The sequence below is a fragment of the Mesoplodon densirostris genome, chromosome 18 (assembly GCF_025265405.1).
Source record: "Mesoplodon densirostris isolate mMesDen1 chromosome 18, mMesDen1 primary haplotype, whole genome shotgun sequence".
Lineage (NCBI taxonomy): Eukaryota > Metazoa > Chordata > Mammalia > Artiodactyla > Ziphiidae > Mesoplodon > Mesoplodon densirostris.
The window spans coordinates 45,105,063-45,121,565 of record NC_082678.1 but is presented as its reverse complement, the minus strand read 5'-3'; the positions used below and the strand labels follow the sequence as shown (position 1 = coordinate 45,121,565).

General features: G+C 46.7%; 1 protein-coding gene across 1 annotated transcript in view; it reads left to right on the top strand.

Moving 5' to 3' along the window:
• The window catches only part of NLRP1 (NLR family pyrin domain containing 1), a 169,037-nt gene that overhangs the window by 139,259 nt on the left and 13,275 nt on the right, over positions 1-16,503 (top strand). The window contains 3 exon segments of the mRNA XM_060082798.1: positions 12,060-12,282; positions 12,284-12,423; positions 13,881-14,051. Coding sequence (XP_059938781.1) covers positions 12,060-12,282; positions 12,284-12,423; positions 13,881-14,051 — 534 coding nt within the window.

The window sequence follows — 16,503 nt, the reverse complement described above, 5'->3', positions numbered from 1 at the left end:
TAAAAAATTTTATAAAAGCGCGCAACCATGTGGAATCCTTGCCCGGGATGGGAGCCAAGAGGGGATGGATGGAGGGAACCACAGACACTTTTCTCAGGCTGGGTTGAGCTCTAACGTGACTTTAAGGGACCTCCATGGTGGCCCAGGGGTTAAGAGTCTGCGCTCCCACTGCAGGGGGCACAGATTCAATCCCTGGTCAGAGAACTAAGATCCTGCATGCCGCGTGGCAAAAAAAAAAAAAAAAAAAATTTTTTTTTTTTTTGCGTTACGCGGGCCTCTCACTGTTGTGGCCTCTCCCGTTGCGGAGCACAGGCTCCGGACGCGCAGTCTCAGAGGCCATGGCTCACGGGCCGAGCCACTCCGCGGCATGTGGGATCTTCCCGGACCGGGGCACGAACCCGTGTTCCCTGCATTGGCAGGCGGACTCTCAACCACTGCGCCACCAGGGAAGCCCCCCAAAAAATTTTTTTAAACAAACAAAAATACCCCTGACTTTACGTGGACATTTTTTTTTTAAACATCTTTATTGGAGTATAATTGCTTTACAATGGTGTGTTAGTTTCTGCTGTATAACAAAGTGAATCATCTATACGTATACATATATCTCCATATCCCCTCTTGCGTCTCCCTCCCACCCTCCCTATCCCACCCCTCTAGGGGGTCACAAAGCACCGAGCTGATCTCCCTGTGCTATGCAGCTGCTTCCCACTAGCTATCTGTTTTACGTTTGGTAGTGTATATGTGTCCATGCCACTCTCTCACTTCGTCCCAGCTTCCCCTTCCCCCTCACCATATATACACCTTCCTCATCAGCAAGGACGGATACAGGTTTGGAGGGACGATCTTCAGCATAAGACAATCTGAGTTCAATCCAACTAAGTGGACTTTGCCAAGCATCTCTACCTCTCTGAGCCTCCACTTCTCACCTGCAAAGTACCGACTACTACCACCTTTACGGGCTTGCTGGGAGGGCCAGAGAGAGCGTAAGAGGGGGTTGCTGGGACCGCTTCGTCCCACACTCCCTGCAGCTGTGGCTCCTGGGAACCTGGCATAATGTCAGTTATGACAAAGTCTTTTGGCTGACATCATCTGGGAAGGCTTTATTGTCCCATGGTTCCACATGCAACTCTCGGGTTCAGACTCAATTCAGAGAGAAAGAGTTTCACAACAATATGATGAATTCAAAAGCCCAATGACTGCCCCAGTCTCCCCCTAATATCAAGTCCCCACCCATTCCAAAGAACAAAAGAAACAGGAAGAGAGATTTCTGTTCCCATCTTGCCCAAACATCTGGTCTCAGCCCTTGGTTTTCCAAGTCTCATGTTTGGAAGAAGTAATTTATCTCAGGGTTCTCCCAGTGGGTCTAGGAACCACGAGGACAATCTGATGCAAAGCCAGGTTATGGAAAGAATAAATCCACCACACTTAGGTCCTGCCTTTAGAAACACAGACTAGGGGCTGCATTAGTGAATGGGGGGCTGGGAGGTGGTCTGGCCCCTTTGAAGTCTCTGCTTCAGCTTTACTTTGATATAACTTTAATATTAGTCCTTCAAATATTCCTCATTATTACCTGCTTGGATTGGATTATCCAGATAATTGTTCTGGTTTCCACCACCCCACCCCCAGCCCCTAGCTGCATACTGACCTCAGAGCGAGAGTGTTCTCCATTTTGAAGGTCCTTGCAAAGTCTGCATGATGCTCTGTAATCTCCCAAGCAGCTTCGTTTATCACCATTGTGCATTCCTACAGATTCTCAGTTTAATGACACCCTTTCTGAAGCAGCAGTGATGGTGCCAAATGGCACTTGCATTTCCAGGAAAGCAGCCAAACTCATTAAGTTAATAAAGGAATGGAGCTGTATACAGTCGCCTCCTTCACATCCATTCCCGAAAAACCCGCACTCTCACAACTCATCAGCAGCTATTAAACCTTCGCCTCCACCTGCAAAGCACTCGCCCCACTGAGTCACAGAAGGTCAGACCCGCGTCGGCTGTGGAGGAAAGAGCACCCTGTGCACAAGATTGGATGCCCATCTCAGAGCCTGGCCAGCCCTGACATTTCTCTCACTTCTGCCCCATTGGAGTCCCATGGATCCTGGTCAGAGGCGGGACCAGACCTAACTACCTGCTAGACTAGAGTCTCAGATGAACCATCACAAGCACCCGTGCAGTCTCCCCGCCTCAGTCTGAACTTTTGCAGTCAGGGTCATCTCTCTAAACCACAAATCTGAGTGTATCACCCCTCTGCCATATTCCTTTCTCAGCTCCCCATTGCTCACAGGAGAACAGTCCCCAAACTCCTAGAGTAGCATCAGGCTTTTCAAGACACACTCCCCCATCACTCACCTCTTCACATCACAGGATCCCCATCACCACTCTCCCACGTACCTCTCTACTCCACACTCCAGCTCCCAAAACTGGCCCTACTCTCTCACTCACTTCAGGCCTTTGAGTACCACCCTCCAGATGCCCTCAACACCCTTCCACACCTTCACTGCTTCCTCTTGTCCTGGATAACTGAAACTCATTCTTCAAGACTCCACCCAGAAGTCCCTTCCTCCTGGAAGCTTTCCCTGACCTCCGAAGTTGGCCTTGGTGGATGCCTGGGTCGTTCTTCAAACTCCCGTAGCAATGGGCACACCATGCATGAGAATACTTACCACAAGGAATCATGACTGTCTTTTTTATCACCTGTCTCCACAACTAGAGCATGAGTGAGGAACTATGTCACTTTCACCTCTGCGTTCCCACATACCTGGCCCATGGAGGTCCCCAAAGTTTCTATCTTATAGCATATGGTCATCTGTGTTGAGTTCCTGTCTTTCCTAGCATGCTCTCTCCACAATGACCCTTGTGGAAATGTCCTTCTCTTTTCTGGTCTCCACATCTCTTTTCCTCACCCTCTCTGTGCTCTTCCTCTTTTCCCATCTCCTTGCCCAATAAGAGTCATGTTGACTTAAACTGAAGCTTTCAATATTTGTGTTTCTCCTCTCCAAGGGAAGCTTGCACCTGGTCCCATCCACTTCCTTCAAGTGTCCCATCTAACTCCTCTCCAGCCTCCCTCTTCTCATCTCAATCCACACGTCTTGAACTCCACCAGAAGTTGGAAGAGTCTCTTCACCTCCTGCCATCCCGCAAAGGAGTGTGGGAACCACCCATGGGGTCAGCCCTGGGGCCACCCAGCCCAGGTCCTGGCTCCAGTGGGGTCCCCTGAGATACGTTATCACTGTTCCACGGTGAGGATGGCCACATGACAGACTGATTCCCATTAATAATCCTACACAGATCAATGGTTGAGTTCAGCCAGCCCTCTCAGGAAGGATTTTATATATCCTATCAACACCAGCTCTTGACATAATGAATTCCACAAGTTGACTACCCTCTGAATGTATTTCAAACAGTTTTCTTCTAAGTGTCGAGGCACAGAAGGAAGTTAGCTTCCTGAAAGTAGTGGCTACGTGTGGGTTGTGGTCTTGCACCAGCACCCCTACCTTGTCCTTCCAGGATCTAAGATCCTCCTTCAAAGGAACCAAAAGGCATGGAAAAATTGGTTCAGCCAAGGATCAGATCTCCAAAATCACCCAAAGGGAGTCATAAGGCATATGACGACAGGGCACTACTCTGGCTCTTATATTGACCTCTAATGGCTGTCTTGCAGGAACACTATGATCAAGGCAAGTGACCCCTATGAGTAGAAGCAAGGACAGAGGCTAGTCCAGGAACCCCAGGGCTGAAGCTTCAGCTGGTCTCAGCAAGACTGCAATGGACAGTCAAGAAAACTGAAACCATTCTAGTATTTCAAACACAGGGAATTTAATACAGATGATGGGCCACAATGGGGATGAAAAAGCTAGAAAGCCAAACAGGAATGATGAAGCAACCCCAAAATTAACAACAGCGGGAGGCCAGCGTCCTTCAAGGGCTGCAGGACACAGGGAGATGATGGTGTTACCAAAACCCAGAAGCCAGGACCATCCAGCCCGAGCTAGGACCACAGCAGAGGCTGCCCAGCAGGAAGTGAGACCACGGAGGGAGGTATGTCCAGCAGGGATCTGGAAAAGCCATGCAGATTCAGCCATGGCCAGAAATGCCCTCCTCTGCCCACAGCAGAGAGAAGGGGAAATGCCCTGAATTCTCCCTTCCCTCCAGGCTCCAATCTCCTGCCAAAAAGAAAAGGCAGTGCCAAGGGGCCTGAAAAACAGCTGCAGGAGAAGGGCAGGCATGGATGTGAAAGCAAGAGACAATGACCAGTCCAGGCACCAAGGGACAGACACAGCCCAGTAGTTCATGTACCACCCCCTCTGTTCTCAGAGCTTCATTGCTTTCAGTTGTGTCCCTTCTCAACTTCTGTCTGCCCTTCTAGACTGAAAAGGCTGTCCCGACAAGGCAGTCTCTGTGTCCATCCTGTGGGCTCAATTAATTTTACAATTCTCCAGATACTTATTATGCACCAAATATGTGCCAAGCACTCTGCAGGGCAGTGAGAGGAACGGAATACAGAAAGAAATAAAGTACAATTCTTGTGCTCAAGGAGCTCATGGTCTGAAGGAGGGGAGACAGACAAGAGCACAGCCCTCTATAATAGAAAATAATTTATGTGAGGCCTAAGAAGAAACTGTGTTTGGGACAATGGAAGAAGCCTTCCAAGAAGAAGTGACATCTGAACTGGTCCTTAGATGAGAATTTCATCAACTAGGAGAAAGGCATCTCAGGTGGATGAAGAGTCTGACCAAAGGTACCAAGTGGAGGATGGAACATGGTGGCTTGAGGGACAGTGACAAGATGAGGCTGGAGTGGGGAGCGCACGGGGAGAGGATACAGGTAAGACCTGAAGTGTGAACAGAGGTCAGAGGACCTGGAACGCCACACAGCAACGGGGAGCGATCAGAGGGGTTTATCCAGGGGTGTGGCATGAATAGGTTTGTGCTCTAGAAGGATCTCTCTGGCTGCCTATGTGGAGGACGGGTTGGAAGCGGTGAGATCGGAGGCAGGGAGTAGAGTTTTGAGACTTGATTATCACAGGAATCCAGAGAAGAAATGACGAGGAGCAAAGGGGATGGAGAGAAAGGGCAGATGCAGGCCATGGCTCAGGGGCAGGTTAATGCGAAGGATGATGGAGAGAGGCAGGTCACCTGACACAGAGCCTTTCAATGGGCCTCTGCAGTTTCAGCATTTTCCCAAGGCTGTGCAGGGACCAGAGTTTTGAGAGTGGGTGCCCCAGAGTTTGGAGAGAGAGAGGGGGGCCTGCCTTTGATGCCCAGTTCCCTGCCTGGTGGGGCCTGACCTTGGGGACCCTTTTTGCTGCTGATGCACTTTGGGCACTGACATCAGAGCTCCCTGCATCATACCAGAGCTTACAGGGTTTGAGCCATTTTCCTCTGAGAGAGTACAAAGCAAGAAGGAAGAACCCAGAACCGGCTCCTTTAGTTAGTCCAGATGTGGGTAAACAAATACAAATAAGAAATCGATGGAAATAGGGATTCTTTCTCTTCTACCTCTCAGAGAGTATTAATTGAGCCATTCCAGGGGGCTGAGCTTAGAGCCAGGTCTACATTTTCCATCCCTTCTGCACAGTCTTGCACAATTAGAAATCATGCATCTTTTACCGAGCACGTACTTTGTACCTGGAATTGTGCAGAATACTGTTAGAAATTGACCAAACACACTCCCTGCCAAATGAATTCACACGGTAAGCCCTTCACAGTCTGGCCCCAACTTGCTTCTCCAGCACCACCTCTTGCCACTTTCCCACCACACACCCTTCACTGTAGTGACATGGGAGGGACTGGAATTCAGAACTTAAAACTCCATAGAAATAGAGTCACAGACGTAGAAAACAAACTTACGGTTACTGGGAATAAGGCGGAGAGGGATAAATTGGGAGATTGGTATTGACATATACACACTACTATATATAAAATAGATAGTTAATAAGGACCTACTGTAGAGCACAGGGAACTCTACTTAATATTCTGTAATGGCCTATATGGGAAAAGAATCTAAAAAAGAGTGGATTATATGTATATGTATAACTGATTCAATTTGCTGTACACCTGAAACTAATACAACATTGTAAATCAACTATACTCCAATAACAATTTAAAACAAAAACAAAATTTATAAGATGAAAAAATAATAAAAAAAAAAACATAACCTCAATAGATACAGATGAGGACTGAGGCGTTTAACGCATTTGGCTTCACACAGAGAGAACCACTCTTCTGGACCAAACTCAGCAGGATCCCCGGTGGCCACAAGAGGCACAGTAATACTGTCAAGGGAGTACATAATTCAGCAAATATCTGTTAGCCACAGGTCTTGCGCAAGTTTTTTGGCAAAACCCTGAGGAAAAAGGCAAGAGGTAAAGGACCAATTTGCTAAAGGAAGCCAAGTACTGGTAAAGCCCCAAGAAGCCAGGCACTGGCTTACTATTCATTCATTCCTCTGTTCAACAAATATATATTGAGCTTCTAATACATTCAACTAATTCACTGTATTAGGTGCTGGAAGTATGGCTGTGTACAAGATAGACATAATCTCTGCCCTTGAAAAAGTTACAGTCCAAGGAGTAGACAGGCAAAATAAAATGGTCAGTGGCTTCTCCCTATAGGTCTTTTACCCCTAGAGTGATAGACCTCCCTAGTCTGGGAGAAACTCTGCAGATCAAAAGGCCTTGGTCTGACTGCTCCAGGCCATGCCCCCTTGAGAAAGTGCACCCACCTCATCTGCCCAGGATTCACTGGGCAGCGGGGCCCTGCCCTGTGATCTGACCAACAGTGATCAGAGTAGGAGCCCAGGAGATCCAGAAAGGTCTCCCTGTCTTGGTATCACAGCCTCTTAAACTGCTCTTAATGCTTTCTCTCGTGGCTCTAAGTCCTGTACAGTCTGATTTCTGTTGAGCTATCACCACCTGATGGCCAAGGAAAATTTTGTTAAGAAAAGAGAGCCTTGACTAATGGAGTTTAATGACAAGTTGACATAGCAGATTTGTAGTTTTCTAAGGAGGCTTAGCGAGGCTGCCACGAGGGGCCTCATCAATTCTCTACGCTTAGCCCCAGATGGCAGAGGATTTGGCCCGTTCTTAAAGGCTCCTAGAAGGGAATTCCACACTTACCTCCCATAACTTGTTCCTGCACTTAGCACCTCTCACCGGGCAGAAGTCCTACCCCAGAGCTCATCCCAGATCCTCCTGCCCCAGTTAAAGCCCCTTTGCTTTGATTGACATCCATGGAGCTGGATACATACACTCAGAGGTCATCATCTAACCTCTGTACTTCCCAGCTCAAAGACTCGAGGGGGAGGCAGGAAGTGACAGTCCACTTAATGTAATGGACACAGGTGTGTTCTGAGAGGCTGAAGCCTCCCCTAGTGGTGAGGACCAGAATAAGCTCAAGATGCACAGCTAACCCGCATCCCAACTGCCTTTTAGAAGCAGCCTTGGGAGTGATGAGCCAATAAGCTTGTTGGAGGTGAATACACTCACCCGTCACCTTTCAACACGTTGGAGGCAGCAGGTGGCACAGGGACGAGGACGTGGATTTTGGAGTCTCTCAGGTCTGGTCTCATCTGCAAAATAAGGACAATGATCCCCATCTTAGAAAATTGCTGGGAAGATGAAGTGACCTGGCTCCGCAAAGTGCCTGGCGTGAAGCGGATCCCACTCAATAGATACTGTCATTGGCCCCGCTCCCCACTCCCAGGACAGTCGTTAAAAACCTCAATTCAACCACTTTATGTACTCACAGGCCATCTTGTTCTGGAAGGACTCGTTGTACAAATTTATATCCATATAGAGATATAAAGTAAAACAGAATTGCATGAAGTTGCTACATATACCAAGCAAAGTTAAAATGAGGACAGGGAGGAGATAAAATGAAATGAAAAGTAAAGGTGGTACATGAAGCATGTGCTTTAACATTATATTTTGTATATGTTTTTAAAAGATGGACCAAATGCTTGACTTAAAAACTTCCCGGAGGACAAACCAAAGAGGCACTATGGCCAGTTGCTAGATGAAGAGCTTGAAAGAGAAAAATAAGTGAGTTCCCAAGAAAAGCACATTTCTGAACCAAAATTTTTAAATATGTATTCCCTTCAATCCAGAAATTTCTTTTCTAGCAATCTATCCCTTAGAGGTACTCACAGGGGTGCACAAAAACATACATGTGTACAAAGCAAAATGCAAATGAAAATGAGCTAAATTTCCATCACATTGGACTGATTAAATCAATTATTCCAAACCAACTACGAAACAGAAAAAGAATGACAGGGCTTCCCTGGTGGCGCAGTGGTTGAGAGTCCACCTGCCGATGCAGGGGACACGGGTTCGTGCTCCGGTCCGGGAGGATCCCACATGCCGCGGAGCGGCTAGGCCCGTGAGCCATGGCCACTGGGCCTGCGTGTCCGGAGCCTGTGCTCCACAACGGGAGAGGCCACAGCAGTGAGAGGCCCGTGTACTGCAAAAATTAAAAAAAAAAAAAAAAAAGAAAAAGAATGACAGATCCATAGGTCCTAACATGGAAGGAACTGCAAAATAGTTTAAGAGAAAAAGAATCAACTTGCAAACAAATTATGTCCTATATATGTAGTTTGCAGAGAAGTGTATCTTCACTCATGTCAAGATGCTAACGCTGGTTACCCCTGGGGAGTAGATGGGATGATGGGGAAAGTTACAGGGACATTTTTACTTTTTAACTCTACATATTTCCACACTTTGTTTTTGTAATCCTAATAGTTTAACTTAAAGAAAAAGGGGGAAATGTCATTTTTGAAGTTACAGGTAATTAGATATCAGTATTATATCAATGTTAAATTTCCTGAATTTGATCATCATACTATGGTTATATAAGAAAATGTCCTTTGCTTATTCTTAGCAGATACTTGCTGAAGTCGTTTGAGGTAAAAGGCTATGACATCTGCAACTTATTCATAAATAATCAGTTAAAAATAATTTAAAAATAAAATAATAGTAAGTGTACAGAGAGAGTTAGAAAGCCAATATGGCATAAAGTTAATCATTAGGGGAATCTAGCTAAAGGTTATAGAGGATTTCACTGTACTACTCTTGCAATTTTTCTGTAAGTTTGAAATGTTTTCAAAGTAAAAAGTGTCCCTAGAAAGTTATGCATGGTTTCTTCCTTCTGGGGTGGAGACTTTGATGTGCCTTGCCTGGGTCCTATGAGGATCCCATTGTGGATTCTTTTACACGTGTAAGACAGGCACGAATCATCACCCTTGGCTGAGCCTTAAATACAGTTAAGTCAAATGAGGTTACTCAGAGTGAGAGAGTGTGTTCTTTGTAAATGATGTAAGTAGACTGTGTCCTTTGAAGAACTATGCCTGCAGGTTGCCTTAGAGAAGTGGGTTGGATTATTTTCCTAAATCTAAATCTGTAATAAGAATAGTTTGTACTTATAGAGTATTGTTGGATCTTTGAAGATGGCAATGGGGGTGTACAGTAAGTGCCCCACATACGAATGAGTTCAGTTCCAAGAGCGTGTTTGTAAGTCCAATTTGTTTGTGAGCGTGTTTGTAAGTCCAACAAAGTTAGCCTAGGTTTCCAAATAACACAATCGGCTATATAGTACTGTACTGTAATAGGTTTATAATATTTCTCACACAAATAATACGTAAAAAACAAACACAAAAAATAAAGAAAACATTTTTAATCTTACAGGACAGTACCTTGAAAAGGACAGTAGTACAGTACGACAGCTGGCATTACAGGGGCTGGCGTCGAGTGAACAGGCAAGAAGAGTTACTGACTGGAGGAGGGAGAGGAGGTGGGAGATGGTAGAGCTGAAGGATTGTCAGCAATGGAGGTGGAGGGCAAGCTGCACAACCACTTGTAGAGGATGCACGCACGTGACAGTGTACGCCAGACACATGAACTAATTTACGTGACTGGACATTCGAATGCACGTTCAATCTTTGAAAGTTCGCAACTTGAAGGTTCGTATGTAGGGGACTTACTGTATGTATTCTTGTCAAAGTTCATGGGAAATTAAAAGCAGACCATGGTAGGATGGACACCAAGTCCTGATATTTTCTTCACATTGAGGGAAAGATTAGAAGAAGGAGGGTCAGGAGGGAAACTTGATGGACTAGATTATATTTTTTAACAAATGATTTTAGTGACTGGTGTTCAGTGCACAGTTTTATCTAAGCCTGTAATACTCAGACTTTGGGGAAATGAATTGTCAGACTGTTGGGATGGCCTTATTGGACCAACCACACATCTGAAGGGAAGAGGATTTCCATATCAGTCATCCTGGAAGGAGGTTAATCCTGGGGCCTGTGTTGGGAGGGGAGTGGACTTAGGGAGGGAGGGGGGAATTTGCTCTCTTTCTGCGGGTCTGAAGCCAGATTGACCTGGTATGGAGGTAACCGGAGAATTTGAGTGTGGAGAAGAGTCTGCCAGGGTCAGATGGAGACCAGCCGGAGCTACAAAGTCTGCCAGCTGGGAAAGGGCCACCAAAGGCAGCCCTAACCTGCAGGTTCTGGGAACAATATCAGCAGCTGTCACTGTAAGTGACCCACTGCTGAAGTCACTTTCCTTTATCCTGATCCTTCAGGAGAGTCTTGCTCAATGTCATATCTTCCAATCTTGGTCTTGGCTGTGCCAGGGAGAATTGGGGAGGGCCTGTCCCACATTTCAAGAGAGGCCAGGAAAAGAGTAGGGCCCCCAGAATTGGTGGATCAGAGAAGACACCTGGGCCCAGCATCTCAGGGGAACAGAGACAGCATCTCAGACCACAGAAGCAACACAGGGTAGTAAGACGGGAGGTCAGGAAGGAAACTGAGGGCCAATTTCACAATCCCCGTGGGGCAACGCCTGGAACACTCTCAGACATAGCTGGGAGCTAGGAAATTTTAGGGAGGCCAATTTCCAGAAGTTATCTGGGTTTGGGTTCAAGTCATAATAATTTGAATATAAAAAAGAAACATCGGGGGCTTCCCTGATGGCGCAGTGGTTGAGAATCTGCCTGCTAATGCAGGGGACACGGGGTTCGAGCCCTGGTCTGGGAGGATCCCACATGCCACGGAGCAACTAGGCCCGTGAGCCACAATTACTGAGCCTGCGCGTCTGGAGCCTGTGCTCTGCAACAAGAGAGGCCGCGACAGTGAGAGGCCCGCGCACCGCGATGAAGAGTGGCCCCCACTTGCCACAACTAGAGAAAGCCCTCGCACAGAAACGAAGACCCAACACAGCAAAAATAAATTAATTAATTAATAAAAACTCCTACCCCCATCATCTTCAAAAAAAAAAAAAGAAACATCGGGCTTCCCTGGTGGCGCAGTGGTTGAGAGTCCGCCTGCTTATGCAGGGGACACGGGTTCGTGCCCTGGTCCGGGAAGATCCCACATGCCGCGGAGCGGCTGGGCCCGTGAGCCATGGCCGCTGAGCCTGCGCGTCTGGAACCTGTGGTCCGCAACGGGAGAGGCCACGGCAGTGAGAGGCTCGTGTACCGCAAAAAAAAAAAAAAAGAAAGAAAGAAAGAAAAAAAAAGAAACATCACTTTACTCTAGTGGGCTGTAAGACATATCATTACCCTCACATGTTAAGTTTTAATAGAAACTAGCATTATTTTAATAAAGTGGGGTTTTTAACGTGCTCCTAAAAGGCCCTGAAGCATCAGGAAGGAGCAAAGACCCAAAGCAGCAGAAACAGATAACTGAAAATTCAGACCTCAGAGGGAGAGCACCTCTGGGTCCTCTGTTAACCAAACAGGACAGTGTCTCAATGCACAGAAGGTATTTGAGTGCCATCTAATGGCCAGAGTGAGCAGCTGCTTAGAAAGATAAAGAGGAAATATCAATAGATAAGCATTGCATACATGCAGTTTTGTTTTGTTTTTTTTTCTTTTTTTTTTTTTGCGGTATGCGGGCCTCTCACTGCTGTGGCCTCTCCCGCTGCGGAGCACAGGCTCCGGACGCGCAGGTTCAGCGGCCATGGCTCACGGGCCCAGCCGCTCCGCGGCACGTGGGATCTTCCCGGACCGGGACACGAACCCGTGCCCCCTGCATCGGCAGGCTGACTCTCAACCACTGCGCCACCAGGGAAGCCCTATTTGGCCTTTTGAGCGAGCAGGAGACAAGAGAGATGGAGAATGTTTTCCACTGCAAGCTGTCTCGTGAGAGAAAATGGGAATTGCTGTGGCGGGCTGAATTGGAAGTCCAGCGTGAGTGTTCCTCCCTGCAGCCATACTCTCTGCAGTTGCTTCACTGTTTGTACGAGATTCAAGACGAGGAGTTCCTGACACAAGCGATGCCCCTTTTCCAAGGAACGACGATGTTGCGTCCAAACCGGCATGGAGCTCCTCGGGTTCACTCTCTGCGCTAGATTCTGCTGCCAGGTGAAGAGGCTTCAGCTGATTGAGGGCAGACAGCAGGCACAAGCATGGAGGCCCCCCGGTGCAGTGCTGTGAGTACTCCCACCCTCTCTTCTCTCCGGCTCCTATGTTGGTTCCTCTGTCTTGGGCACTGGGGGCACTCTAAGCTTGGCCCCAGGGGCTAAAGGGTCAAGGTCACCAGTGAAGTCTGACTGCCAGAACTGACCACCATTCCCTGTCTGCCTAAGATCCTCCGCCGCAGCGTCCATCCAGGTGACGCGCCCTGCCTGCTTCTGGGTGGGCCTGCTGCGGCCTTGCCTTGTCCTGATGCCCCTCATCCTGCCTCTGCGCTGGCCACTGTATTCTCCACCTCCCATGCTGACCTGAGTTCCCCTCCACACAGCCCACCCGCCTTTCTTTCTCTCTCGACATGATTCTGTCCAAGCAACTACTCTCTCAGCTGCTTCAGGCACTCCCTTTGATGACTGTTGACAATGACATTGGCCCCGAGATCTCCTCCATCACCTCGGAATGTGTGTGTCTCAGAGGCAGTCTCCATTTTTCCCTGCAAAACTGACTTGCTTGTTTGTGTTGATAATGCACTTTGGCCCCAGGCACTTAGCCTGAACTCCACCACCTGCGTGTGACGGCGTAGCTTTCTCTAACCACCCTCCAACCCCAGCAAGATCGTTAACTTCCCCATCCAGGTTCCCCCACCTCAGCTGCAGTATTGATCAGTTAGTACTCTCATGATTTATTCCATGAATATTTATTAGGCACTGATTGAACGCCAGGTCCTACAGGTCACAGATTAACAAGCACAATCCCTGCCTTCCAAGAGCTCAAAATTTGGAGTCGAAGACATACATCCAACCAATAGAGTGTGATGCCCACAGGAATAGAGGACAAGGCATGATAGTGGCAGGAGGAAAGGAGTAATCACACACAAGTGAACCAGAAAAGAAAGAGTCAGAGGAAGAAATGTTGGATTTGGGCTTTTGATTTTCAGACTTTTAACGGTTTTTGCTTTCTCACAGCAAAACCCATGTTCATTGTAGAAAAATAAGGATATGTAGATAAGCAAAAGATGGAAATTAATATCAACCAGAATGCCATCACACAGCAACAGCCATCATTAATCACTGAAGTATATCTTCTAGTCTTTTTTTCTATGCACATTTTTATGGGGAAACTGAGCCGCACTGTACATTTTATTTTATAGTCAGATGCCCCTCTCCCCCACCACCCTGGGCTGGGTGCCCCTCCTCTTTGTGGCTCGTCCATCTACAGCCCTTGCCATACTATTCTGAAGTGTTCATTTTGTGTGTCTGCTTCTGCCTCAGTCTGGAAGTTCCTGGAGGGCAGAGGGAGCTGTTTTCCATCTTTTTTATCTGCAGTACTCAGGGACAGTCAGGGAGACTGGTCAGCCCTGGGGACAGCACTTCCCACTGTGGCCTGGCACTCAGAGAGGCAGACCCCCACTGTGCTGTGTACCTCGGACCCCACACACACAGGTCATGTCTTTCCTGTCCCTCTCTCCTTCCCTCAGATTGAGCTGGGTCCCGGTCACAGATGCCTGCTGGCAGGTTCTCTTCTCTGTTCTCCAGGTCACTGGAAGCCTGAAGGAGCTGGACTTGGGTGGAAACTTCTGGAGCCACTCTGCTGTACAGAGTCTTTGTGAGGCCCTGAGATGCCCTAGGTGCCACCTAGAGACCCTGTGGTGAGTCTGGCCTGGGCTCTGTTCTGAAACAGGGATGGACAGGAGATCTAAGATGGAGGCTCAGTCCAGGATGGGGGATTTAGTCCTTGTATTCAACAAACATTCATTGAGCCCGTTTCTGGCCATCCATTGTGCCCGGTGCCAGGACTACTGTGATAAACAAACACAAACAGGATTCTTTTATCACAGAGCTTGCAAAAGACTGACATTAATCAAGGAACCACACTAACAAATGTGTAATTACAGGGCCAGATAAGGGCCTCCAGTGGAAAATTTCCTTAAGGAAAGTGTGCTTGAAGGAGATCTGAAGAATTAGCAGATTGACCTAAGGAAAGCAGGAGGGAAGAAAGTTCCAGGCAGAAGGAACAGCATGTACAAAGGCCCTGTGGCAGGAAGGAAGATGGGAAGTCAAGGAATTGAAAGCAGGCCAGTGTGGCTAGAGGGTAGAGAGCAAAGGGGCAAGATGAGGCTACAGAGGTCAACAGAGCCAGACCATGCAAGATGTCATGGACCCTGTTGGAATTGGGAGTCCTATTACAATGGGATTTTTAAGCAGAAGTTTAGCCAGATCAGTACATTTTCAACATAGAAACAGACTGCAATCTGAAAAATAGATTGAAGGAGAGCAAAAAAGTAGAGGTTGAGAAACCATTTGTAGGAAAATTTCAGTAGTTCCTGTAAAGATGGTGAGAGCTTGGACTAAGGAAAATTACAGTCGTTTCTGTAAGAGATGATGACAGCTTGGACTATGGTGTTGGTCATGGAGGTGGAAAGAAGTGAATGGATTCCACAGATCTATAAAAGTAAAAGCAACCAAACTCAGTAATGGGTTGGATTTATGGAGAAAGGGAGATGGAGACATCAAGGATGATCGTAGGCTTCTGGGCAGAGGAACTCATGGGACAGTGGCACCTTCCCTAAGATGGGAAATACTGGAAGAGGAGCAGTGGGGTGTCATGAGTGTGATTTTATGCATATTTATTTAAAGTTCCTTTGAGGTATCCAAGTGGAGCTATCAAGCAGGTATCAAGTAAAGCTCTATACAAAAATAAGACTGCCCCATAAAACAAATCTTGAAAAATTTAAAAGGATTGATATCATACAAATTATATTATCTGAACATAGTAGAATGAAGTTAGAAATCAACAACAGGGAATTCCCTGGTGGTCCAGTGGTTAGGACTCGGCACTTTCACTGCCACAGCCTGTGTTCAATCCCTGGTCAGGGAAATAAGATCCTGCAAGCCACTCGGCTAGGCCAAAAAAAAAAATCAACACAGAAGGAAATTTGGGAAATTCACAAATACCCAAAAATAAACAACATACTCCTAAATAAACAATGGGTCAAAGAATAAACCACAAGGGAAATTAGAAAATACTCTGAGATGAATAAAATAAAAAACACAACAGACAAAAATTTATTTGATGAGGCTGAAGCAGTGCTTTTTAGAGGGAAATTTATAGCTATCAAGCTATATATTGATATATCAAGTTATATATAGCTTTATCAATATAGCTATATTTTTTTAAAAAGGTGATATCTTGTGCTTTTAAAACTACAATGAGAAATCACCTTACACCTGTTAAAATGGCTATTATCAAAAAGGCAAGAAATAACAAGTGCTGGAGAGGGTGTGGAGAGAAGGGAACCCCCATACACTGTTGGTGGGAATGTAAATTGCAGCCACTATGGAAAATGGAATGGAGATTTCTCAAAAAATTAAGAATAGTACTATCACATGACCCAGCTATTCCACTTCTGGGTATTTACCTGAAGAATATTTTACTTGGGTTGGGCATCTCAGTGAACTCCTACTCATCATTCAAGGCACTCCTCATACATCTTCACCTCCTTCCCTTGTCGAAATTAATCACTCATTTCCTCTGCCTTCACCTGCACCTGACTTGCCCCTTCGGGCATTATTTCATTCATTCACTCACCACCTACTTATTCAGTGCCTACTATGTGCCAGACACTGCTGTAGGCACTTGGGTACAGCTAGTAATGAAAATGGGCAAAACTCCTTCCTCAGGGAGCCTACATTATGGAGGGGGTGGGGACAAAAATTCAAAAGAATAAGTAAAATATGTTATATATGATAAGAGCTATAGAGAAAAGTAAAGCAAAAAGGAGTAGAAGGTTGGGGCTGGGTGTGCAATTTTATTTTATTTTACTTATTTATTTTTAATAGTGACTGGTTTGGGTTTTTTTTAAATTTTATTTATTTATTTATTTTTGGCTGCACTGGGTCTTCGTTGCTGCACGCAGGCTTTCTCTAGTTGTGGCTAGCGGGGGCTACTCTTCGTTGCGGTGCGTGGGCTTCTCATTGCGGTGGCTTCTCCTGTTGCAGAGCACGGGCTCTAGGCACTTGGGCTTCAGTAGTTGTAGCACGTGGGCTCAGTAGCTGTGGCTCGCGGGCTCTAGAGCACAGGCTCAGTAGTTGTGGCGCACA